Source organism: Phoxinus phoxinus (genome assembly GCF_949152265.1).
Source record: "Phoxinus phoxinus genome assembly, chromosome: 20".
Lineage (NCBI taxonomy): Eukaryota > Metazoa > Chordata > Actinopteri > Cypriniformes > Leuciscidae > Phoxinus > Phoxinus phoxinus.
In genome coordinates, this window is record NC_136895.1 from 10,123,086 (window position 1) to 10,150,755 (window position 27,670).

The 27,670-nt window shown below is 37.8% G+C and overlaps 2 protein-coding genes across 3 annotated transcripts; both read left to right on the forward strand.

Annotated features, from left to right (window-relative positions):
• The first annotated feature begins 516 nt into the window (after nt 1-516).
• Nucleotides 517-16,445, forward strand: ssuh2.2 (ssu-2 homolog, tandem duplicate 2). 2 transcript variants are annotated; one of them, XM_079592306.1, is made up of 13 exons: nt 517-1,329; nt 1,694-1,746; nt 2,205-2,297; nt 2,376-2,445; nt 4,418-4,547; nt 4,641-4,701; nt 4,961-5,079; nt 5,167-5,229; nt 5,306-5,394; nt 6,720-6,812; nt 6,907-7,012; nt 14,780-14,887; nt 15,141-16,445. In XM_079592306.1, the coding sequence occupies exons 1-13, from the start codon at nt 1,307-1,309 to the stop codon at nt 15,282-15,284; spliced, it is 1,152 nt and encodes a 383-aa protein (XP_079448432.1). In that variant the 5' UTR covers nt 517-1,306; the 3' UTR covers nt 15,285-16,445. The 2 variants fall into 2 exon arrangements, with proteins under 2 accessions (XP_079448432.1, XP_079448433.1); XM_079592307.1 differs by having other exon boundaries at nt 1,185-1,329; nt 4,653-4,701.
• ssuh2.1 (ssu-2 homolog, tandem duplicate 1) lies at nt 16,436-26,741 on the forward strand. The gene is made up of 12 exons (XM_079592308.1): nt 16,436-16,606; nt 21,081-21,176; nt 21,455-21,539; nt 21,691-21,820; nt 21,929-21,989; nt 22,061-22,185; nt 23,661-23,723; nt 23,804-23,883; nt 23,964-24,056; nt 24,265-24,370; nt 25,944-26,051; nt 26,362-26,741. Exons 1-12 carry the CDS (start codon nt 16,582-16,584, stop codon nt 26,494-26,496), a joined length of 1,107 nt encoding a protein of 368 aa, XP_079448434.1. The 5' UTR covers nt 16,436-16,581; the 3' UTR covers nt 26,497-26,741.
• The last annotated feature ends 929 nt before the right edge of the window (nt 26,742-27,670 follow it).

Below are 27,670 nucleotides of genomic sequence, written 5' to 3' on the forward strand. Positions count from 1 at the left end.
TCCGGTTTCATGTTAGTGTCACGCGACACGGTAGCACACACACGGGATCATATATGCGCGAGTCGGTGCAGACCACAAAATGTATCAGACCCATTTGAATTCTGCACAGAATGCTATATTGTATAGCGATATGGAGGAGAAGCGGTTAGAGATTTGGAGGAAACTACGGCTTTACCAAGCTGTAATATAAACCAAACGCTATGCTATTTTAAAAAGGGGATAAGTTCTATGTGCCCCAGCCTGTCTGCCTGTTTCAGTGGAAATAACGTCAACACATGAATAATGCTGCGCGTTAAGGCACTTTTAAAATCTATTTACCAAACCGATCTCATGAAAAAAACGGATTTTGTATGAATTCAAACAGCTGCTTGTTGGCTGCATCCAAAACCACATACTTTCAGGCGAAAAACAGTATGCGACAAAATAATGATGTTCGAATTCACAGTAGCTCATGAGTAGGCAAAAAGTACCCGGATGAGGCCACGGGAAAATACTGAGATTTGTAGGTCATGTGACATACTAACAACATGGCGGATGTACGTTCGAATGTCAATCATGTTTATTCTGGAGCGTATTTCTGTCGCGAAGTAAATTCAATTCAAATGTAGGCCTACTCAAACAGTAGCCTACGCGATTTCGGGCGCAGTGTGCTCCCACGATGCAATGCCTTCAACTCTACTGTCCATTTGATGAGTTTGAACATTTTATACAAAAACTGCAAACTAAATTTATATCTTGCTGGATTAAAAACGTAATGTTTTGGATAATCATTGCACAATGTCTATTAACAAAAAAACAGTAGGCTAGCCTATTCAATAATAGGATTAGGATTACGTTAGAGGGCCAACCAATTGATTACATTTGCCCAAGAGTGACAAAAATAATTTAAAATAAATATTTGAAGCCTAAATTAATATTTGTTTTTGAATTGTTTGTCTTCTACATAAATTGGCGCTGTGCTAGCACAAAAATACTGCTAAACCTGAAAGACAAGTTTTTGCAAGCTTCATTCCAATAACCGTAATGCTGGTACACAAATTAGGTATAGCCGACACTGTTCAACTTTGTCGGCGTTCGGTTAAGGCTAAAGCATAAACAAATTATCATTAAACAATTTACAAAGTAATAAATCTAGAGAGTTAAAATATTGATGTTTGCCATGTCAAATGTATACTAAAAGGCTCAACTTTATTAGCTTCATGATGAACAAATATCAGGTTACAGTGCTGCTCTTCCGCTTTCTTCCGTATTAACTCTCGCTTCTCACAAAACGAAAGTTGTTGTGGATCGCGCTGAAGGAAGAAGGATGGACAGGACGCATCTTCTGAGGTATGCTCGACAAACTTAACGAAATTATTCCGTTAGGAAGACACAAATGCTGGTTTTATATCAGATAATCGCCAGGAATATATTGAAATAACATTGCAACATCGTGCAACAAATGTAATCTCGTGAATCTAGCGATACAAATGTATGACGAACTAAAGGCAACGAGTCATTTGAGTTTCTTTCTTTCTTTCTTTCTTTCTTTCTTTCTTTCTTTCTTTCTTTCTTTCTTTCTTTCTTTCTTTCTTTCTTTCTTTCTTTCTTTCTTTCTTTCTTTCTTTGTATTTTGCCTATTTGTATCTTGATCTACTACCTATAGCCTATGTAGTAGTGGGCTAATAAAAACCTATTGTTTTGGTTTTACAAGTGACCAGGATGAAGTCCACTCTGGCCCATCATGCCCCGGTGAATCTTATGCAGGTAACCAAAAATTATTTCCAAAAGATGTACTCCAATATCCATAAACAACGTCTTACATGAGCATTTGTACACATTTGCAGGTAACACTTGATCAAGTCCTTACCTTTAAACGTTAAATGATGCATATTTACATGCCTAAACTAACCCTAAACCAAACTTTAATCCTAATCCTTACCCTGTTTAAATAAGTGGCTGCATGTAGTTAATTATTACTCATTACTTAAATAATTGCACTCTATCAAGGATAACCGAAAATAAAGTGTAACCCACATAACCACATCACATAATAAAACCTACCACCCCGTTTTCACTTCAACAAAGCTTATTTTAGCATTCGAGAAGCATGTTTCCCGTTTACATTTCTGTTTCCTCATTGCACGAAAAACGCAGTAACAGTTTTAAAGCATGTTTAAAAAAGACAGTATGGTGAAATAAATTTGTGGTTTTACATTAAACAGATCCGAACACAGTGCCAGGCGATCATGGGGCGACGGCGCCTCCTGCAGACTTGATGCCTGTTGTTCCTGGATATGAAAGTTTGGGGCCTAATGGTGAGAACAATTTCAGTAGCCTCATTTGAAACGGAGAGCAAAGTGTTAGTAATGTTGGATTTGTTATTACACCCACAGTCATCCCACCGTCAGATTTTGGATCGCCGCAGCCTCAAGCCCCATCCAGAGCTCCAGAGAGACGCTTTGAGTGAGAACCGCAGCACTTACACAATAAAAAGATTAGTTTAAATCACTTGAATGATAAAATACACATTATTATAAATCTAGAGCACATTCTCCACTCTCTTTATTGGCACATTAGGGCTTAAAATGCCTCGGTAAGTGGAAAATAGAAAGAAATATTGCCCATTGTGTCCATTTTGTTTCGTTAAAAATAACTTGTAATGCACAGCGCTTTGCAATTACGATTTCCAAGCTTGTAAGTAGGAGTTTGATTTTAGTTGTCTCCTGTATTTGGACATGTTGATGATTGCTCCTGTCTTGCCTGACTGGTTTTCTTGTCATGGCATGAATTCACAAATGAGGCAAATCTTGATTTATTTATTTATTTAACTCCACCTTATTCCTTTGTCATTGTCAGAACACTAGACCAATGGTTGGTTATGTATCCTACAGCATAGACTCATAATTAATAGTGCAACATATCTAAATACAGCATAACCAGGTAACATAAGAAGAAACTAGAGTCGGCAAGACATTTTATGATCGATCAGCCCCTCTAATGATCATATTGGAATAGGAAATAAACTGTATACATAAATCATGTATGATACATTTTTAAATAAATATGTAAGGATAATGAAAAGTAATAAATTATTATTGCTAATTTAATTAATGCATTTTTATAAAGATTTAATATTTATATTTTCTTAAGTTTTCATAATTTGGTTGTGTGTTTTTGTTTTTTTTATTTGTTTTAAGTTTAGATTTAGTTTATTTATTTTAATTTATTTTAGTACTTCAACTTTAATGAAAATGAGAAATGTTGCCTTGGAAGCTACCTAAATAAAAAAATTTGTGCCCCGCACATGATGACATGCTAGGATTTTTTTTTTTTTAATCGTGCGACTTCCCCCTGTAGTCAATAATTGTATCCCATAAAACTTATCTTTGATCACCAAAATTACATATTAAAAAAAAAAAATTCCTTGAAAAAAAATCTCCATGCCTTAAAATAGTTTGAATTAGGGCTGTAAACGATTAATCGCGATTAATCGAATCCAAAATAAAAGTGTGTTTACATAATATATGTATGTGTTATGTATAATTATTTTGTATACGGTATATAAATACACACACATGCATGTATATTTGCATTTATATTCTGCATATATATATTTATATGATTTATATTATATATAAATAGAACTATTTTATATATAAATAACAAATTTTTTCTTAAATATATACATGCATGTGTATGTATTTATATATACAAAATAATTATACACAATACACACACATATATTATGTAAACACACACTTTTATTTTGGATTCGATTAATCGCGATTAATCGTTTACAGCCCTAGTTTGAATGTAACTCTACACCCTTGCCTTATTTAGTATTCACAGTTCTATAAAATGCAAATGAGCCCCGCCTCCACTCACTCGCACCAGCTCAGAGATCCACTCGTTGACGGTCACGCGTTGATCTGATTGGTTACAACGTAGTTTGTGACGTCAGAAACACCAGCGATTTCAAACCGTGTTTTTGAGACTGTCTTTGGTTCACTGCAGTTTTAAGGAGAAAATACTCAGAAATGGTGTTGGCTTATGAATTTGCACATGGTTTGTCTTAAAGCATATTAAAAACACCACATAGACATATAAACAACATTAAAAATTTGATTTTCACCACAGGGGGACTATAAAATGAGGGAACAAATTAGTAAATTGTATGCACAAAAAGAACAGACTTTATTATTATGTCATGCGCATGATTAACTTTTATTTTTTATTTTTTTATGTCATGTTTGTCGCTCCGTAAAAAGGGATAGTTCACCTAAAAATGAAAATTCTGCCATCATCTACTCACCCTCAAGTTGTTAAACCTGGCTTGGTTAAAATGGCCTTTCCGTGTTGCAATTCCTGAAGTCAAATGCCTGATAAATGAATGGTCAAAAGTTCACATGCTAAAGTTCACGTGTCGTGTCCTCAGCATTCCTGCGATCAGTGAAGAACTTGCACAGGAGGCCTTCACAAAATACGTCTCCAGCAAATGCTGTTACGGCTCTAAACCGGCCAGAGAGATGGTGTTCACAGACCTGCAGTCCCTCAACACATATCGGGTCAGCATCAACATTCGCAAGCATCATGTCAAACTATATACTGTATATATGGCGCCACGCTCACACATGCTGAATGTCTGTTTGTCCTTATAGTACCGATTGGAGACTTTCACAGAGTCTAGAACCACAGAGTGGGACAGTGAACCATACAATGGTGAGCAGAGTCACATTTTCATTCTTAACTACTAATATATATATATGGGCGGAGCCTCAGAGCCACACCCACATATTACGACCAACCAATGGTAGTTTTGAACTCCAGAAATCAACTCCAAACTAATTTTTGGCCTGATTTAGTTCACATCACACCAGTTCATTTAGATTTCACTTTAAGTATATTGGGACCTTAACGGCACTAATTTGTCTATGTATATATATTATATATATTGAATGTGACTTCATTGACTGCTCAGGTCAGGTGGTGGATGGATTCGGAGTGGCCCCCGGTCCGTGGAGTATTCCTGTGCCCATCCCGTCCCTCTTTAAAGACTGCGAGAAAGCCGTCCGCGTTCCTCACACGTCTACTGTCAAAGTAACGCATTTCAGTCTTCCATTCAACACATTCAATCAACAATTCATCAATGAACAACTCATTTTTGTCGATAAATTCAAAATGTAGGGTTGCCATTCATGCCTGAATCTTGGAAGATCTGCATGCGGAAGATGCGTAAATTCTGGCAGGGTAAGTATGACGATATGACGTTTTTTTTATATTTCGTTCTCTCTATTATTTGATTATAATATTTCTACTGTTACAGACTCGATGTGGATCCTGTAGTGGCACGGGTTGGACTCAGTCCAGTGACCGGCAACGCTGTATGATGTGTCGAGGCTCTGGCATGATTAAGTATGGAGTCGACCTCTGGTTTTGAATTAAAATTTCAACAAAAATGCAATATTACACTGTTAAAAATTAAGGTTCTTTATTGGCATTTATGGTTCCATGAAGAACCTTTAACACCCATGGAATCTTTCCATTACACAAAAGGTAGTTTATAATTTAAAAATGTTCTTTATATAAAGTGTTATAAAACTTTATACGTTTTTTTCCGCAATTGCGACTTTATATCTCGCAATTCTGACTTTATAACACACAATTACAAATTTATATCTCGCAATTCTGACATCTTTTCTCCGAATTGTGAGATATAAACTCGCAATTGCGAAAATACTTTTTTCCTTAGAATTGCAATTGCGACTTTATATCATAAAATTCTGACTTTCTATCTCCCAATTGCGTGTTATAAAGTCAGAATTGCGAGATTTGCAACTTTATATCTCGCAATTCCAACTTTATATTACGCAATTGCAACTTTATATCTCGCAATTGCAACTTTATATTACGCAATTCTGACTTTATAACACGCATTTGCGACTTTATATCTCGCTATTCTGACTTTATAATTCACAATTACAAATTTATATCGCGCAATTCTGAAATCTTTTCTCAGAATTGTGAGATATAAACTCGCAATTGCGAGTTTAAAAAAAAAACTTTTTTAAAAGTTAAAAAATACTTTTTTCTTCAGAATTGCAATTGTGACTTTATATCATGCAATTCTGACTTTCTATCTCCCAATTGCGTGTTATAAAGTCAGAATTGCGAGATATAAACTCGCAAATCTGAGAAAATAGTCAGAATATCACGTTTATTTCTCAAAATTGTGACTTTCGGATCGAATTCTGACGGATTCTGACTTCCAGAATCGGATTCTGACTTAATATATTTTGCAATTGCAACTTTATATCACGCAATTCTGACTTTATAACATGCAATTCTGACATTGTAACACGAAATTGCGACTTTATATCTCGCAATTCTGACTTTATAACACACAATTACAAATTTATATCTCGCAATTCTGACATATTTTCTCCTAATTGTGAGATATAAACTCGCAATTGCGAGTTATAAAGTCCAAAAATACTTTTTTTCCTCAGAATTGCAATTGCGTTTTATATCACGCAATTCTGACTTTCTATCTCCCAATTGCGTGTTATAATGCAATGCAAATACGTAACATTTGGGTTTAAATTTAAGATATCTTGCTTTGTGAATGTGGTATTTACCCATCATTCAAGACATAGCTCCTTATTGCCAGAAACATCACAATGACAAAAGAACCGTAATGACAGAAATGTTGACGGTGTGTTAAACGATCTGTATTCCAGGTGTCATTCCTGTGGAGGAGTCGGCTCAATTACCTGCAAAACGTGCAAAGGGCAAGGAAAGCTCCTCTGCTTCATCAAACTCAAAGTTACATGGTGAGAAGACAAGCAGTTAGCACCACTCATCAGTACAAACCAACTTACATACTTTTTTATTCATGCTTTTTTCTCCACACGTTTATTTTTTCAGGAAGAACAACATTCATGTCGCTGTGATTGACAAGCGTTCTGGGTTCCCCGTTGAATATCTCGACCAAATCGCAGGAGAGAAGCTTCTAACTGACATGGCTTCAATGGTGAGCGAATTTTTTTATTTTTTTTTTAAATTTTAGGTTATTATTTTAGGTTATTTGAGATCTGAGATTGTGTATATCCATATATTTGAGATACAACCATCCACATTTACACGCTAATGATGTCTGTTAGTTTTTCAGAAACTTGGCCTGCTGTGTAAACTATTAAAAAACATTTATGTTAATTGAAATAAAGCTGGAATTAAATTAAATACAAATATTAGATGAAAAACTTTAACTAAACAATTTTTTTTTTATATTGCCTTGACAATTAACAAAAAGCCTATTTTGACAAAAAATAAAAATAACTAAAACTGAGATAAAAAATAAATAAACCTTAAATTGTAATATTTAAGAAAAAATAAATACAATGACAAAAACATAAGAAAATGAACTAAAATTTAACAAAAAATCTATACCAAAATGTATTTAAAACATTTATTTCATACTAAGTATACTACAAATCCATTAACATATTCACTGAAATATTGCTTGAGATTTACTGAAATCAATATTATAATTAAACTTTATTTGGAGTACTTTTTTATTGCACAATGCACATTTCTTAATATTAAGCCTAAAAATGTGTTTTAATACCACTATTCGTAAGGATACTGTGATCTCTGTATAATATCAGTCTTTAAATGCAAGATATTTAAATAAAACTTGCAATAGTTCCACTTTAGCATCAAATATACTTAAGTATATCTTTAGTTGGACCTCAGCACTATTTCCGGATAACTAAAGTACATTAAGTACAACTGCAGGGTATTTATATTAAGTACATAAATATGTGAATGTATTTGTAGTATGCAACACTCTCAATATTAGCGATGTTACATCAATAAAAATACAAATAGTTCAGTCATCTCCCGATGCAAAAAAAGATGTGTATTATACAAACATGTACATATTATTATACACACACAAATACAAATATTGAGAGTGTTACAAGTATACTTAGCATAAAATATAATTTTTTTACTAGGGTTAACATGAAAACGATTTTAAATTGAAAAATAAAAGCTAATTAAAAAGTGAAACAGAAAAAAAGTTATAGAAGTTTGAGTTGATGAAAATGTACAATGTAAAAATTTCATTATACATATTTTATATGGAAAAATACTTATGAACTGCAAGAAAATCAAAGCCATAAATCTGAACAAGTTGTGTTTCAAATTTTAGGTTGATATCTCAAAAAAAATGAGCTTTCAGTGAGATTTTGTTTGGGCGCAGAAACAACTTTTTCACTAGGTGACAACCAGACTCCATTACTGCCCATATAAGGGCGCCTCCATTTCCATATGTTGTTTGAGTGATCTGAACCATTATTTCCACAATTTTCATACAATTTATTAAGTACATCCTATTCAGACGTTGTGTTGGAAGTTTGGCAGATTTTAAAATGAATTCAACCTCTAATAAACACACAAAAAGATCACGTATGTGCATTATAGCTCGCTACCACATCACACAAATGGTGAATCTATAATTTTTTTCTTTATATACAAAACATTTTCAGACCTTTTTTTCTAAAATAATTTAATGGATGTTATTTTTCGAACTCTTGGCATGAAAACAAACGGAGGTTTCTACCATTCTTTCATGATTTTTCATGTTCATCACTATTTCAAAATAAAGGTCTGAACACGCCTTAGGAGTATGAACACATTCTTGTTGCAAATTGATAAATTATGGCTCCTCTGTAATTTATTTTGAAAATCAGTCACCAAATATGAAAACTAGAGATTGTAATGATATATAGTTTATCAAGATTAGTTTAGGTTTAGTATAGGATATTACTGTTTTAAATATGTAATGGCTATGGGTCCACCGGTGAAGTGCAGCAACAAAAATGGCCTGTTTAATTTTAAGGTTAGAAAGAGGTTGAAAATGGTCATGAAAAACTGAAATAAGCAGTGTTGGTGGTTACGCATTACAAATAATGTGCATTATGTAATCGGATTACTTTTTTGATGTAACAAGTAAAGTAACGAATTACTCTATAAATGTACACATTAATATTATGTTTCATCCTAACGTCTTTATAATGACAATTCACTATTTGCACATTAAGGAAAACACGCATACACGTTTTGCTAGTTCACTCACTTCTTCGGAACTGTCTTGTTTATTGCAACAGAGAACTTCGTCAATTATAGAACATTACTGGCACCTAGTGGTCACCTTCATATAGCACAACGTTAGCTACATACATAACATTTCCTTCCCACTAAGATAGAATGTGCCTTTAACACAATATATATATATATATATTTTCTTGAACACAACTTAAATTACACATTCTTCCGTGCCAACAATATAGATCTATTTGTACAGTTTTTTTTTTTTTTTTTTTTTTACATCAACATAAAACTCAAGAGTGATCTATTTCTGTATACTTGCATGTTGAAAACAGTATGTCCCACAACTCAGACTGTACTACCACCTTCAGTGAACCCATCACCGTTTACTCCTCACGAAAACGTACTGGTGGTTTTCTGCTTCTCACAGGATAACGTTTCACAGTCTCCATTGCTTGTGTATATTCCATAGGGGGTGATTCCATGGACGGGTGTGTTTTTGATGATTCGGAAATCTCAGGAATTTGATTATCATTCTTTTCATGTGGAGGTGTATTAAGGTGCAGTGTGGTGCAACTATCACTATGAGGTAGTACCACCTGCGGGCTTACAGGAAGGTTCACTTCAATCTGCTGATGCTCTGGATCTGGCCGTGTCAGCATCTGGTCCACATGGCGTTTCCAAACCCCTGGTGATCCCACCTTTACCTTGTACGACACCGGTCCAGTCTTTTCCATAACAACACCTCGTGCCCACTTTTCTTCCCCTTTCCTATAATCACGCGCCAGGACTGGCTCCCCAACATCAAACTGTCTGGCCCTAGAGTGGCGTTGGCGTCGTTGTTGTTGAGCATCCTGCGATCGGTGTACTGCTCCAGCAACACTGGGTTTCAGACAATCCAATCGAGAGCGCAGTCTGCGTCCGAGGAACAACATGGCCGGCGTTTCTTTCGTTGTTGCATGAGGGGTGTTTCTGTATGTCAGAAGAAACGCATCAAGTCTCTGACGCACACGTGCCGTGCCTTTGGACGCTTTTAAGGCATGCTTGAACGTCTGCACAAACCGTTCGGCCAAGCCATTGGTGGCAGGATGGTATGGCGCTGAGCGGATGTGTTTGACTCCATTGGCCTTCAAAAATGCACTGAATTCTTCAGCACAGAATTGCGGTCCGTTGTCGCTCACAAGGATGTGTGGAACGCCATAGCGACTAAAGAGGCCCCTGAGCACTTGAATGGTCATGCTGGCAGTGGTGCTGTCCATAATATGCACCTCCGGCCACTTAGAATGTGCATCCACCACGATCAGGTACATATGTCCTTCAAATGGACCCGCAAAGTCCACATGAATCCTTTCCCATGGACTAGAGGGCCACATCCAAGGGTGTAAAGGTGCTAGCCCAGGCTCTTTCTGTACGTTCTGACATGAGTGACACGATTTAGCTTGGAGCTCAATTTGAGAGTCTATTCCGGGCCACCACACATAACTACGGGCCAAGCTCTTCATCCTCACTACACCTGGATGTGCGGAGTGGAGCTCTTCCAGCACTCGGGGGCGCAGTTTTGGTGGCACGACCACTCTCACACCCCACATGAGGCATCCCTGCTGTATTGTGAGCTCCAGCTTACGTAGCAGGAAAGGTGACAGTTCTTCACCTGCGTCCTTTGCAGCTGGAAACCGACCAGTTGAGACCATTTCTAAGACACGTGACAAAGTGGGGTCCGACAAGGTGTCCCGTCTGATCTCGATGCTACTGACTGGTAATGTGTCCAACTGAGATGTGTAGAATACCTCTACCGCGCCCAACGTCTCTTTATGAGTGTAGGAGAGTGGTAAACGTGAAAGTCCATCAGCATTTGCGTGTAAGGCACCTTTCCGGTATTGAATGGTATAATCATGCGCTGACAAGAGGAGCGCCCAGCGCTGCATTCGGGCTGCAGCCATTGATGGAGTACTTTTCAATGGGCTCAGAATGGAGGTCAGTGGACGATGGTCAGTGAGTAAGGTGAACTTATTACCATAAAGGTACTGGTGGAACTTGCGCACTCCAAACACTATCGATAACGCCTCCTTCTCGATCTGAGCGTAGTTTTGTTCCGCCTTGCTGAGAGTTCGAGATGCATAGGCTACTGGTCTTTCCTCACCATCCGGCATGACGTGCGAGAGCACAGCTCCGACCCCATAAGGCGACGCATCACAAGCGAGGCGGAGAGGCAGCTTAGGATTGTAATGGGTCAATACTTCCTGCGATACCAGTAGTGCTTTAGATGTCTGGAATGCTGACTCACAGGCTGGCGTCCACTGCCACTTCTTCCCTTTATTTAGCAGTTCATGCAGTGGTTTCATGACAGTGGCTAAATCGGGAATGAAACGTCCGTAATAATTTAACATCCCAAGGAACGAACGAAGCTGACTGACATTACCTGGTGCTGGTGCGTCCACAATAGCACGCACCTTCTCTGGTGACTTGTGGAGTCCAGCTGCGTCAATGATATGGCCCAAGTATTCCACGGACTCCTGGAAAAATAGACACTTCTCTGACTTGAGATGCAGGCCTCGTTCCTCTAGCCTGCCCAGAACTGCATCCAGAGTTTTTAGGTGAGTCTGTTCGTCAGGACCACTGATAAGGATGTCATCCAGGTAACAGTGCGTATACGGCAGTCCGAGAAGCACTTGGTCCATTGCCTTCTGAAATAAGGCAGGTGATGAGGCTACTCCAAAGGGTAACCGGTTAAAACGAAATAGCCCTTTTTGTGTTGAGATAGTCAGCAGCTCCCTGGCCTTCTCTTCTACCTCCATCTGTAGATAGGCATTTGATAAGTCTAGTTTACTAAAGCGTTGGCCACCTGCTAGAGAGGCAAAAAGGTCCTCAATACGTGGAATTGGATATTTATCCACGCACAGAGCTGGGTTGAGAGTGACCTTGAAATCTCCACAAAGTCTCACTGTGCCATCCTTTTTGCTGACAGGCACCACGGGCGTGGCCCAGTCACTATGCTCCACCGGTGAGATCACCCCAAGCTCAGTCAGTCGTCTTAGTTCAGCCTCAACTCGAGGTCTAAGAGCATATGGCACATTACGAGGAGGACAGAATTTGGGTACACTGTTAGGTTTAATGGTCAATGTGGCCTTAATTCCCTTCATTGTGCCTAGATTTTCAGAGAAAACAGCTGAGTGTCTTTTTAACAACGCCTCCAAGTTGTCTTTCTCACTTTGCTCAATTGCATGCACAGTCTTTAAGTCTTTCCAGTTCAGTTTAATCACTCTCAGCCACTCTCTACCAAACAGTGCAGGTGCATCCACTTTAACTACATACAAGGGCAAATCAGCACATTGCTTATTTAACTTTACTTGCACCCTAATAACCCCTTCTGGTGCCAAAGGCTCACCAGTGTATGTCTTGAGCATAACATCAGTAGGTTGCAGTGGCAGTTGTCCCAGCGTGCTTTTGTACTGTTCCCAAGGAATCAATGACACAGCAGCCCCTGTATCCAATTCCATCTCCATTTTCTTTCCATTTACTACAGGCAGCACTGAGATTCGTGAATATTTCCCTTTTTGCGACATGGAATATAATCCCAACTCACAGTCAGTGTCAGATTTATTTTCCTCACTTTCATTTTCATCTCCTCCTGCCTCAACATGATAAATTCTCTTCTTTCTATCTTTTACATTGCGCTTAAATGCATTACCTTTCTGCTCAGGTTTTTCCACTTTCTGTTTCCATTCTCTGCCATGGCTGCTTCTGGCTTTGCTCTTACACATGTGCTTTGTGTGGCCTTTCCTCCCACACTGGTGACAATCACGCTCTTTGTACCAGCAGTCCTCATCCGTATGATTCATTTTCCCGCAACGGCGGCATTTTTGAGAAAACACTGCGTTCACTTTGAGCGAGCCACTTAACTGCTGCACGTCGCGCGCTGCCGTCTCTGCAGATACCGCGTAATCGACTGCTTTCTGAAATGTGAGATCTTTCTCCGTCAACAGTCGCTTCTGCACAGTTTCACTTTTGAGTCCACAAACAAATCTGTCCCTAAGTGCGTCTTCCAAGTAAGCACCAAACTCGCAATGTTCCGAAAGTTTTTTTAGGACCGCAACATACTGTGCAACTGTTTCTCCTTCTCCCTGATTTCTCTTGTGAAATCGGAATCTCTCCGCGATCACGAGCGGCTTTGGAGAAAAATGAGCCTGCAACGCTCTCACAATATCATCATAATCCATATCTCCAGGTTTGTCTGGAGCAACCAAACTTCTTAGTAATCCATATGTTCTTGATCCTAGCACACTAAGCAGTACCGGCACTTTCTTTGTGTCACTGATCTCATTAGCCAAGATGTAATGTTCGAAACGTTCAATATACGTTGCCCATTGCTCACCGGCGTCCTCAAAGGGATCCATATGTCCGATTATTCCAGCCATGATGTGTCTGCTTCTGGTGTCTTGCACAATAACGTTAGACTCTTCGGAAGCAGACCGACTCATCACTTCACTAGCTCACTAGCTAGATATTTCCCAGCGTGGTTGTTCTTTTACGTCCAAACTTGACAAACACCGGCTGTTAATTCGCCGATGCCGTGAAAAGTCTTCAAGACTACACAACTCGTCGCCAATTTGTATTATGTTTCATCCTAACGTCTTTATAATGACAATTCACTATTTGCACATTAAGGAAAACACGCATACACGTTTTGCTAGTTCACTCACTTCTTCGGAACTGTCTTGTTTATTGCAACAGAGAACTTCGTCAATTATAGAACATTACTGGCACCTAGTGGTCACCTTCATATAGCACAACGTTAGCTACATACATAACAATTAATATTTGAGTTTACTTTTAAAAAAAAAGGCAATGCACATTACTTTTCTGATTTTGCAAATCTAAAATGTGTTGGTCTGAAGTAGCTTCATTACTCATAGGTGTGGTTTGGGCGTAACGTGAAATCAACCAATAAGAGCGTCCTCTCACATTGCCTTTAAGAGCAGGCGCGCTTGTTCCATGGCGGATTGCTATTATAACGGCGGATTTACAGGCGCACGCAACTTACATGATGATGGTAAAGGTGATTTCATAGTCTTCAGAATTTTGTTTCCTTGATGGACAACCCACTTTGTCAGATGTCCTTATACACCGATGTGTCTTGCCACTATTGGTCAAACAGGTTTGATCCGTCATTACTACAATTAGCCTGAATAATTTGGTTAAATGTGTAAGCTAGTTTTATGCCTATTTTTTCACATCTTCATGGACACCACAATGATTTCCCTCGTGTGGTAATATTTTTTTGTAGATGAGAGAAGCAAAGTGTATGTGTGTTGTGCACACGCTACATTATGGCCGAGCATGCACCCTTAAAATATCATCTGAATAATGCGCCACCGACTTTAGACGAGGTTTTTCCTGGTCAGTAGCGGAATTGTTTTCTGAAACTGCAAAATTGCACCAGGGAACGTTTGCGCCAGAACACGCCTCCTCTTTTCGCTGAACCGCGTCGGGTGCAAAATAGGAATGATACATGCGTCGGCGTACAAAGTAATTTGCGCAGGGTGCAAGATAGGGCCCTAAAGGTGGACAAATTGCATAAAATACATGATTGGACGCCTTTAAAACATCTTCAAATGTAATCATATACAACACTTTACAACGTATCCCTGTTTGGCTTTGCCACTGAAGTTTCGACCCATCGCTGCAGGTCTATCCAGTTGTGGGTTTCCCGGACAGCTCTGTGAACGCAGCGTCTGAAAGTGCCGTGAGGGAACACCAGGCGCAGTTCTCCACCACCTGTCATATTCTGCAACAGGTTGAGTATAATTCATCATCTCATAAAACAAATCAATGCTTCTGTCTCTTTAAGGCCACATTGCTTGCGGTTAACAGCAAGTTGTTTGTCTTACTGTCTGCAGTTTGAATATTCCCATTTATTTAAACAAACTAAACGCGTATATTCAAAAGAAACGGAGAAAGCCCTACCATGCTCTTCTCTAGAGAACTGGACATTAAAATGCATTTGATAGCTCTAACCTTGTGTGTGTGTTTTTATTTTTATTTTCCAGAGGCAGACCATTGAGCTGATTCCCATCACACGAGTGCATTACACCTGGAATGAAAAAACCTACATTTATTTTGTATATGGTATTGAACACAAAGTTTACACCAAGGACTATCCCGCTAAATGCTGCTGTTGCTCCATTCTTTAAACATGCAGTCAGATGTTAAAAGAGCTGTAATGTCATCTTCATATGAATAGTTATACATATTTGAAATCATTACAAAGAAACGGTAGGCAAATTAAAAAAGACCATGCTTTTATACGAGTTTATATCTTGAATTTGGGACTTTTTTTCCCCTCAATTCGAAGGTTATTACTCACAATTCTTACTTTTCCCCTCAGAATTGTGAGATCTGAGCTTGTTTTAGTCCGTATTCAAAGTCCGAGTTGTATTCTGAAAAAAAAAAGTTGTAAAAAAACAGTTGTATGATAAATACTTGCAATTCTGATGTAAAAAATATAGAATTGTGAGCTATAGGCCTAACTGTAAACTCACAATTGAGACAACAAAAGTAATATTGTGAGATATAAAAAAGCAGTTTCACCTTTTTATTTTTTGTATTACTTGGCAGAAAGAAGCTTCCATTTATTAATAATTTTCAATGCACAATAATGAATATTTTGTTTATTATAAAATCTTAATGAACCTTAAAAATAGGCTTTATTCTATTTTTACATTGTATTTTGGTGTACAATATTATGCTATAATATATTGTTCCCTGTCATAGCTTTAATTTTGCTAAAACACATTCAGTGTCAATTTATTTTAAAACACTTATTTTGATAGTTGTTGCACATAGACCATTATGAAAGTGTACTGTTACATTTTGTTCACATGTAGTTATGCATATTTTTCTTTATCGCTTAATTTTATGTTATGCAATCATTTGTATAGCATGTCCTATGCATCATTTGTATACACTACATGCTGATCAGTAATAAAGGGATCATTTACCCAGAAAGCCTTTTTAAACTGTCTTCAAAGTTTAGTTACAGATCCGTACGACTTTCTTTCTTACGCAAAAAAAAAAAGAGAGATGTTAGTCAGAATGGCAGCGTGAGTCTCCATCCACTTTCATTGCATCCTTTTTTCCATACAAGAGAATGTCGACTGACGCGTTGATTCTAGTACCGAACATCACATCCTGTGTCTCGGTCTCTCGCGGAAGTCATACGGGTTTGCAACATAGGTTTGCAACGACATGAGAGCGTGAATAAATGACAGCACTTTATTTTTGAGTAAACTGTGCCTTTAAGTATTCTGTAAATTCTTGTATCGCGCTTCATTAAAACAGTCTGTCAGAACTTTATTGTGGGCGTGTCTACATTCCTGTCCAAGTTCCAGAAATCAAAACTGAACAAAGGCGATCAGTAAATAAATGTAGAGCACTGCTGTGACAAGGATCATTGTGTGTGAAACAGACTTCATCAGCATTTTGTGCGTGATGGACGAAAAAGACGAAGATATAGGTGGGTAGATGTGCATATTACAGCTAACTGTCTTTTTGCTGTAAATGTTTTTCTTTAAGTTTTACTTGAATATTTACTGATGTTCATTGTCTCTGAATAGCTTGAAAGAAAATAAATACTTCACATCTGTAGCATGTTGGCAAAACGGTAATGGTTTGCCTACCAAAACAGTCAATTAAAAAAATTAAAAAATAAGGAAAATGCATGCTCAAGGCTGCAATTCTATATGCATACGACATTTAAAGTGGTTAGACATTTAGTGTGCATGTCATCTTTTATGATTCATTCTGTTTCAGTTTGAACAAAACTTTTTTCCAACGCTAGTCACTAACAGTCACGTTGAGGATCATGTTTATAGATTTTAATGAAAAGCATATTGCTCACATAGGCTACACTGATCTGAACTGCCGCAAACATTGATCGATTCAAAAAGTGAAATTTCTCAAGCTGCTATATTCAATACATTGTTTATATCACCAGAATAACAGTTTGAGTGATAAGTTGAACGAATGGCAGTTTTTATTTAGCTTTAGTTGTGTCACGTTATCTAATTTGAGAATGATAAGAGCATCTCATAGCCTCCAGTGGAAGGAATGAAATCTGACCTTTTGCATTAAGGAGTTCACATGTTGAATGACACCAATTTGCTTATTTGACTTGTGTGACCAAATAGTGCATGACCCCCAATTAGATTATTCATTTTGTGTCATGACATTTAATCATTTATTTTATTATAAAGCAACGTTCTATTCCTCCGGTTTTAAATGACATTTAAATGTGATTCAATGAGAAATGTCATTTTCTACTATAATTAGATGAAACATAAACCTCCAGTTTCACAGACAAGGCTTACACCTATTCTTCTCAGACTATAAAGCATTTTGGAGCTGTTTTAACTGAAAGCAACTTGCACTGACAGATCTTAAAATATGTCAGACTCAGAGTCATTATTTTATCTCAAGATACAAACCAATGTTTTTATTAGACAAGTTTATAAAAGCTACTTAAATGTCCTAAATTGAACTAAGACCGAATCCTTGTTTAATCTGAGCCATATCTGTGAAACCAGGCCAGTGTTTAACTGATAAATGTTTATTTTTTTTTATTTTTTTTTATATTTGACAGTTTGAGGATTGGCACTGTTGTGAAAACAAAGTACACTTTAGCATACTTCTGAAAAGAGTTATAATATACTTTAAAAGAATATACTTAAGTGCAAACTTAATCCAATACAGTCGTCTGCTTCATTAATCAACAAAAGTTTCTTTGCCAACTCTTCATTACACAGTGCCTCGTTTACCAAATAAAATGCTCCCAACATATAATCCTCAGACGTGATCTGGGACGCCATTTAAAAAAAACCTCCACTTGTTTCCGACGCTGGGATCCTTCTGAGTTCTGTACAGAGACACAAACCAGCTGTTAAAACTGGACACGTCAAAGCGAACGTTCTTTCTCTCTTCCATTTGTCCTGTTGTGTGTGGAGGATGTCAGAAACTGAAGTACTGATCTGCATACTGTATCCAGTGTAGAAAGAATCAGTGATTATAATGGTTTTATTTGCGTTTGGCGCGACGCTCAATTAGCCATTAAGCGACTGAACGCCAGTGGGCGGGGCTTATAGTGCGATGATGCATAACTATTCGTCGATGTCTTGCTCTGGAGGCGTTCATATGCAAATATATTTGCCCATGTGACATCACTGATCCCTCATCATCAAAACAAGCCATTTTTTAAGCTTTATTAAATAAATGCTTTGTTTATATTCAGGACGTTTTAAGCTATGAAACTTGCAGAATGTTTTACAAATTCCACTTCTCACGTCATGACTCGTTTAAGTACATCTTTATATGTAATTTCATAATTACTTATGTTCTCTTTGAAATATAGTTAAAGTGTACTGCTGAATCTATTGATAAATATATAATGCTAACACACTCTTGTTTACCGATAAGTTGTGCATAATACTGCCTTTGTTATCTAGACACAAACCTTTTTTGAACTTCACTTATGACACCAAACACTGAAGTGCTTTCTGAGCAAAAATGCAGCCTGAGGACAAATTAACAGTCTGAAACTGTTAACTGCAAACGTTATCTTACAAATAAACATATCCTGCTTGCTAAATACATCTCTGCTTCACAAAGCAGCCGCACATGTCTGTCAGTATGAGCACAATTAATCACATACCAGCTTCTTAAAGGCACCACGACCAACTGAATTCAGACTGAAGCAATTGTTTACTTGTATTATTTTTGTTATCAGTACATTTTATTTTTGCATTGATATTATTAGGCACCATATTGTTAGAAAGGCTTCTCATATAAAGAGTTCTCAGGGGTTTAAGGTTATTTTCCCTTTCGCAAGTACACGTCAAGTGCGAGTACACGCCAAGTGCGAGTACATGTCAAGTACGAGTACACATCAAGTACGAGTACACATCAAGTGCGAGTACACATCAAGTGCGAGTACACATCAAGTGCGAGTACACATCAAGTGCGAGTACACATTAATTGCGAGTACACTTCAAGTGCGAGTACACATCCAGTGCGAGTAAAGTGTGAGTATATATCAAGTGCGAGTAAAGTGTGAGTATACGTCAAGTGCGAGTAAAGTGTGAGTATACGTCAAGTGCGAGTAAAGTGTGAGTATACGTCAAGTGCGAGTAAAGTGTGAGTATACATCAAGTGCGAGTACACATCAAGTGCGAGTACACATCAAGTGTGAGTACACGTCAAGTGCGAGTATACGTCAAGTGCGAGTATACGTCAAGTGCGAGTACACATCAAGTGCGAGTACACATTAATTGCGAGTACACTTCAAGTGCGAGTACACATCCAGTGCGAGTAAAGTGTGAGTATATATCAAGTGCGAGTAAAGTGTGAGTATACATCAAGTGCGAGTAAAGTATGAGTATACGTCAAGTGCGAGTAAAGTGTGAGTATACATCAAGTGCGAGTAAAGTGTGAGTATACGTCAAGTGCGAGTAAAGTATGAGTATACGTCAAGTGCGAGTAAAGTGTGAGTATACATCAAGTGCGAGTACACATCAAGTGCGAGTACACATCAAGTGTGAGTACACATCAAGTGCGAGTATACGTCAAGTGCGAGTAAAGTGTGAGTATACATCAAGTGCGAGTACACATCAAGTGCGAGTACACATCAAGTGTGAGTACACATCAAGTGCGAGTATACGTCAAGTGCGAGTATACGTCAAGTGCGAGTACACATCAAATGCGAGTATACGTCAAGTGCGAGTAAAGTGTGAGTACACATCAAGTGCGAGTATACGTCAAGTGGGAGTAAAGTGTGAGTATACATCAAGTGCGAGTATACGTCAAGTGCGAGTAAAGTGTGAGTATACATCAAGTGTGAGTATACATCAAGTGCGAGTATACGTCAAGTGCGAGTACACGTCAAGTGCGAGTACACGTCAAGTGCGAGTATATGTCAAGTGTGCCAATGGAGCATTAGTGGATTTTTGAAAATCCAGCGTTTAGTTGAACCTGATAAGCGCTCATTGGCACAGTTGTAAACACGACAGCTTTTTTCCATGAGGGGGTTTGGCATCACGACAGCTTTATTTCCAGGCGGACCATTAAAGATATATATATATATATATATATATATATATATATATATATATATATATATATATATATATATATATATATATATATACATATATATACATATATATACAATTTAATTTGTATCTCGAGTGAACAGAGTAACCTTGACAGCTCTAAAAATTAATTTTGTAAGGTTTTTTTTTCTTTTAAATTTTGTATAAATCCCCTGCGCCTAAGAAAATCCCTGCCATATCAAATATCATTAATCATTTTTTGTCGTTACAACATTTTGATGAATGTGCTTTGCTAAATTAGCATTTAAATTGTATCACAGACAACCTGCTCCACCCATCATTCGCTGCTATATTTTGAGGGCATTGTTTCTCTGGCATACAGGCCTCATTTCGTGCCCATTCTTCATGCTAAATCTGAAGCACAATCTCTGTTGAAGGAAACCCACTCCAGCTGATATTTATATCCACTGGTTAGCAGTATTGTTCACGAACTTAACAAGATGTTTGTGTGAAGTATATATAACACAATTCACTGATGCACTGCTGAGGGAAAGAACCCTAATGACTTAATGAACAGCTGCCAACTACTGATTGCTAAGAAATGTGTTTATGTTCTGTTGCCTAGCAACGCAACAGAATATAAAGTATGTTCCAGGAAAAAAAAAGGAAATGGAAGGACCGCTATTGTGAATGTCAATAGAATGACATTGATGATGCTCCAGGATCAACAAGAAAGATGTTCAAGGGACTTCATGGAAAAATGTGATCACTGATTTAAGACGGTGGCTGTTTGATAGGAATGTTGTTCCAGGACTAGGGATGTTGGTACAGGAACATGTTGCTCTTGGATAAATGAGAAATATCACGCAGTCTCTCTGTCTTCCGCAGACACCTTTGACCCCAGTGTTCCCGAGGAGGGTCCGTCCGCTCCGCCCCCAGGCTGGCTGGACAGTGTCTCGGGATACGAAGAGCACAACGGTGGAGGTGAACAAGCTTCATGCGTATCATTATAATGATCAATGTTGCTTGAAAATGATGAAATAATTAAAGATTGCTTTTGCATATTGGATGCTTTAAAACATTTATTGGTATTGGTCATAGAAACATAATATTGGTCGATCTTTAACATATAACAAAAAATTCTGCATGTCGTATATATATATATGACCTATATCATAGTTATGTCTTGAATGCTTAAGTTATAATTTAGTTTTCCAATTTGATATTCAACTTTTATTTTTGTTTGTGTGCTTTGATCGTAGACTGTACAGATCAAATCTGTCCTCCTCCACCAGACTTTGCCCCAAAGCCTGAAAATGACAAGAATGCCTCAGTCCCAAATGTCATGTAGGTACAATATGTATTTTCCGTGTGCAATGTCATTTTTTTTGTAGGATGTTATGAATACAAAAACATATTCAAAATGTGCCATAACGTTATTGTTTTTGTATATTGCACATTTGCATTTAGATCTGTGTATGCATTTGCCCACTGACAGGGTTCCCACTGTCTCTGAGGATGTAGCGAGAGACGCTCTACTCCAGTTTGTGGGAAAAAAATGGACATACAGCAGCAAACCGGCCAAAAATCTGATATTCAAAGAGCTGAAGCCCTTTACAGTTTACCGTGTAAATCTCTTCACAATATTATCCAGTCTAGATCTATAATGATTCCTATATTATTATTACATATCATAATAGTTATGTGATTGTGCCATTCGTCCCTTGTCTTTTCAGTACCGCTTGGAAACATTTACAGAGTCCAGATCAAGTGCGTGGGGATCGGAGCCGCACACAGGTGCCTGATGAAACCAATGCAATTAAACAAATTATAAAAATGTCTGTATCAAATTCATATTTTTTTCTCAGGTCAGTGTGTGGATGGGCCTCCGAATGGAGTGAGTCCTCCACCGTGGCTCGTCCAGGTGTCTTACCCACCCAAATTCACTGACGCCGTTCAGAGAGTCAGGGTCCCACACTCTTCATTCATAAAGGTATGCCTTTAAAGTGTCCCTATTATGTTTTTTTATTCTTCAGATATTACCTTTCATGTAGTGTGTAATATAGCTGTTTATTAACTCTTTCCCCACCAGCGTTTTTTTTTTTTTTTTAACAGAGAGGGTCATCCGACCAATCAGAGCAGAGTAGACCAATCACGACAGACTGGATCATCTGACCAATCAGAGCAAAGTATACCAATCTCAACAGACTGGACCATCTGACCAATCAGAGCAGAGTAGACCAATCACAATAGACTCTGTCATCTGACAAATCAGAGCAGAGTAGATCAATCACAACAGACTCTGTCATCTGACCAATCAGAGCAGAGTAGACCAATCACAACAGACTCTGTCATCTGACCAATCAGAGCAGAGTAGACCAATCACAACAGTCTGAGCCATCTGACCAATCAGAAAATAGTAGACCAATCACAACAGACTGAACCATCTGACCAATCAGAGCAGAGTGGACCAATCACAACAGTCTGAGCCATCTGACCAATCAGAGCAGAGTAGACCAATCACAACAGACTCTGTCATCTGACCAATCAGAGCAGAGTAGACCAATCACAACAGTCTGAGCCATCTGACCAATCAGAGCAGAGTAGACCAATCACAACAGACTGAACCATCTGACCAATCAGAGCAGAGTGGACCAATCACAACAGTCTGAGCCATCTGACCAATCAGAGCAGAGTAGACCAATCACAACAGACTGAACCATCTGACCAATCAGAGAATAGTAGACCAATCACAACAGACTGAACCATCTGACCAATCAGAGCAGAGTAGACCAATCACAACAGTCTGAGCCATCTGACCAATCAGAGCAGAGTAGACCAATCACAACAGTCTGAGCCATCTGACCAATCAGAGCAGAGTAGACCAATCACAACAGACTGAACCATCTGACCAATCAGAGCAGAGTGGACCAATCACAACAGTCTGAGCCATCTGACCAATCAGAACAGAGTAGACCAATCACAACAGTCTGAGCCATCTGACCAATCAGAACAGAGTAGACCAATCACAACAGACTGAACCATCTGACCAATCAGAGCAGAGTAGACAAATCACAACAGACTGAACCATCTGACCAATCAGAGCAGATCTAGGCTCTCAGAAAGGAGGGGTTTAGAGAGACGGGATCCTGTATCAAACCGGTTTAGACACTGTGAGATAAGACAGAGGTGGTGATGCTGCAATGTATATTATTAGAAAAGTATAGTTTTTTTACCTTGGACACATATCGTAGAATACCTCCTAAACAAAATTAGGAAACTTTAAAATAGCATTATGGGGCACTTTAAACAATCTATATTCATATAAATGTAATTCACCATCAAAACCAGCTCAAAATAAAAACTATTTTACCTAATGTGTATTCTACTCTAAATGTATCACCGTAAGTCAGACTTTTTTACGTGTTGTGTTGCCTGTTGGATTGCATTAGTGCATTGTCTTTGCAGCCCTGCCACCGCTGTCATGGTAACGGCAAAGTGAGGTGTACACACTGTCGAGGACGAGGACTGGTACGTGGATGTTTAATTATCATTATCATAAATCCGCCAATGCTTTATTAAACTGACTGTTTTCTGAAAAACAAATTCAGACTCGCTGTATGTTCTGTCACGGCTCTGGTCACAGTCGCAACCGACGCTGCACAACCTGCCACGGAAGGGGAAGGAAAAGGTCAACAGATACACATTCACACTCTAATGTGTTTTATATCCTCATGTAAAAATGAAAACTATCTCAATCCCTTCTTGCAGGTGTGTGTCTTGTCATGGAAAGGGTGACAAAACCTGTCTCACGTGTAACGGCTTCAGGAACCTTGTGCATTTCATACAGCTCACTGTTACATGGTAAAAAAACACATTTGTGTGCGTTTTGAAAGTGTGACGCAAGCTACATGTGAAATGTTACACAATCTGTGGTTAACGCATAAGACTGTTACTAGTTTTTATGATCTCAGTTCCTGTTTTACTTCCTGTTTTGGTTTACACAATAATCTGGCTTGTTCAATTTTTATTTTATGTGGTTATCTGCGTATAACATCACACTGTTTCGCAGGAAGAACCAGGTTTTTGAGTTCATACCTGACCGCGTGCCTGAATTCCCGCTGAAGAAGTTTGAGAAGGTGTCTGGGGAAGCGTTCTTTGTAGATGAAAACCTCCTGGTATACATTGATTCATTCATCATTCGTTCTGATGCAGATATTTCAACACTTATTCAGATGTTTATGCAGTTAACCTTCATGTTCTCAGACCTCGAGGCTCATGTTACGTTATCAAGTTCATGACTTTCCGCAATGTTTTGAGACTTTCTGTGATGTTATAATACGCTTCGATCGGCCTCCGTGAAAAATCTTGCGTTTACATGTAAAACATAAATTCATTAAATTCATTTTCGCATGATGAGGTTATCTGACTTGCGTGTATACTTTTCGAACGTTTTTGTCTGAGATCAAATTGTCGCTGTGGTAAAACCGATCGGGTTAAAGCTTCAGTAATACTGTATGCAAACGCTAATGCTGTGATAGCGCCCCTGTAGGTGATGCTGGGATTGCACCGCGGAACGGACCATGTGCAATCAAGTTTGCGTTGCTAGACGTATTCGTAAGAACCTTTTATTAGGTCAGAGGATCTTATTTAAATAATTTTCAAGCAAAATAAGGTGTAAAATAATTTCGAAATTAGGTTATCATTTGGCTTTTTGAATATGTTTTGTTATGAATCAGAGCAGAGTAGACCAATCACAACAGACTCGGTCATCTGACCAATCAGAGCAGAGTAGACCAATCTCAACAGACTCGGTCATCTGACCAATCAGAACAGAGTAGACCAATCACAACAGACTGGGTCATCTGACCAATCAGAGCAGAGTAGACCAATCACAACAGACTGGACCATCTGACCAATCAGAACAGAGTAGACCAATCACAACAGACTCGGTCATCTGACCAATCAGAACAGAGTAGACCAATCACAACAGACTCGGTCATCTGACAAATCAGAACAGAGTAGACCAATCACAACAGACTGGGTCATCTGACCAATCAGAGCAGAGTAGACCAATCACAACAGACTGGACCATCTGACCAATCAGAACAGAGTAGACCAATCACAACAGACTCGGTCATCTGACCAATCAGAACAGAGTAGACCAATCACAACAGACTGGGTCATCTGACCAATCAGAGCAGAGTAGACCAATCTCAACAGACTCGGTCATCTGACCAATCAGAGCAGAGTAGACCAATCACAACAGACTGGACCATCTGACCAATCAGAGCAGAGTAGACCAATCACAACAGACTGGGCCATCTGACCAATCAGAGCAGAGTAGACCAATCACAACAGACTGGGTCATCTGACCAATCAGAGCAGAGTAGACCAATCTCAACAGACTCGGTCATCTGACCAATCAGAGCAGAGTAGACCAATCACAACAGACTGGGCCATCTGACCAATCAGAGCAGAGTAGACCAATCACAACAGACTGGGCCATCTGACCAATCAGAGCAGAGTAAACCAATCACAAATCATTTGGCTATTTTGGACATTAGGGTTAAAGTTGTAATATAGAACAACATAGAATATAAAAAATAAAATAAAAAGTGCTTAATACATCCTGTCTAATCAAGTTTGATCTAATATATTAAAATTACAGCATTTTCAAAATAAATATCATACACTAGCTCGTGCACAGTTGTGTATAGGATATATTCAATGTGCAATGCATGTTTGCAGGTTTATCCAATAGAGGGCTTCCCTGACCAGGACATCTGTGACTCCTCAAAAACAGCCATCCAGAACCACCTGCTGAAATATTCCTCTGTGAGCCGCATCCTGCAGCAGGTGAGCAGAAACCGGCTCAAATGTGCCATCATCAATGGACGTAATAATCCAAATATGCTAATAATAGGCTATACACCGCGTGTCTTGTGTATTACCTTTGCAGTGGTTAAGAGAATGCAACTACAGATGTGACCTCTAGGTGGCAGCACTGCCTTTTACAACGTATAGGCCTATTCAACTTTTAAGAGTTTAACCCTTAATTGTTCCATATTTATATGTGAAAATATTAGCAAGTTAATATCTCAAATGTTTCAGATGATAGAAAAATGTAATATTATTTGTCCAGTGACATCCCCTCTTTCTCTTACAGCGTCAGTCGATCGAGCTGGTTCCTCTCACTCATGTGTATTACGCTTACAGTGGGAAAGACTACGATTACTTTGTTTTTGGGAGAGAAAACAAGGTTCACACATCAAAATACCCCACTTCCTGCAGCATTTTATAGTTAACTCTCTTTGATTTGTGTCTTGTCCAAAATCATTTTACAATAGTTTTTCATAACATGTAAATTACACAATATACATATATAAACTATTTATATTTTAATATATTGATTACCTGAAAAATTATGAAATGCTTAGTGGCCTAATGAACTAGACTAATGTCTATCTGTTCGTTCTCTCATATTACAGCATATATATATTTACACCTGTTTCATATATATATAGAATTAAAATTATTATGGACTACAATTATTGTGACTTTATTTTTGCCATAAAAAAGTGCATGGTATTTGCTACATGTTAACATATTTTTTTTTAAAGTGATATTTTGTCATATAATTTTATAGTGCTTAAAAATGCCTTTATATTTCTATTTCTGAAAGTCAGTTCTTGTATAGGCGGATTTTGGTAAAGGGAAAAAATATTATATATTTCCCAGGAAAAATATACAGTCCAATTTATGCGTTCATCCTTACTCATACTAAACTAAACTACCAAAAAAAAAAAGGATGAATAATTAAAAAAAATTTTTTTAAGATTTGCGAATTTCAATTGCGTAGTAAATTGAATTGAATTGAATAATCTTACTTATTATTCATATTATGAAATAAGAATTTTAAATGAGAGAAAAATAGAGCTTATTAAAATATTTTTTATAAATCTTTATAGAACAAGGGAATGGACCATTTATGTGATTCGCATTCATAAATTTAAACATATATATATGTATATATGTATATGTATATGTATATATATATATATATATATATATATATATATATTAATTTGACATTCTGAAAATATTTTATTAAGCTCAAGGTTTTTTTTATTTTTTTACTCATTTAAATTTCTTAATTCAGAAAATGTAAGGATTATTCAATTCAATTTGATGGAATTTTACTATAGGACTACACTTTGTTTTTTAAAGAGGCTTAGGGCTGGTTTCACAGACAAGGCTTAGATTAAGCCAGGATTAGGCCTTAGTTCAAGGACATTTAAGTAGCTTTTATAAACGTGCCTTAGAAAAAAAACATTACTGGTGTGCATCCTGAGACAAAAATATGACACTGACATATTTTAAGATCTGTCACTGCAAGTTTCTTTCCGTTAAAACAGCAAACATGCATTTTATCTTGAAACTGTTTTTTTTTTTTTTTTTTTTTTTTTTTTTTTTTA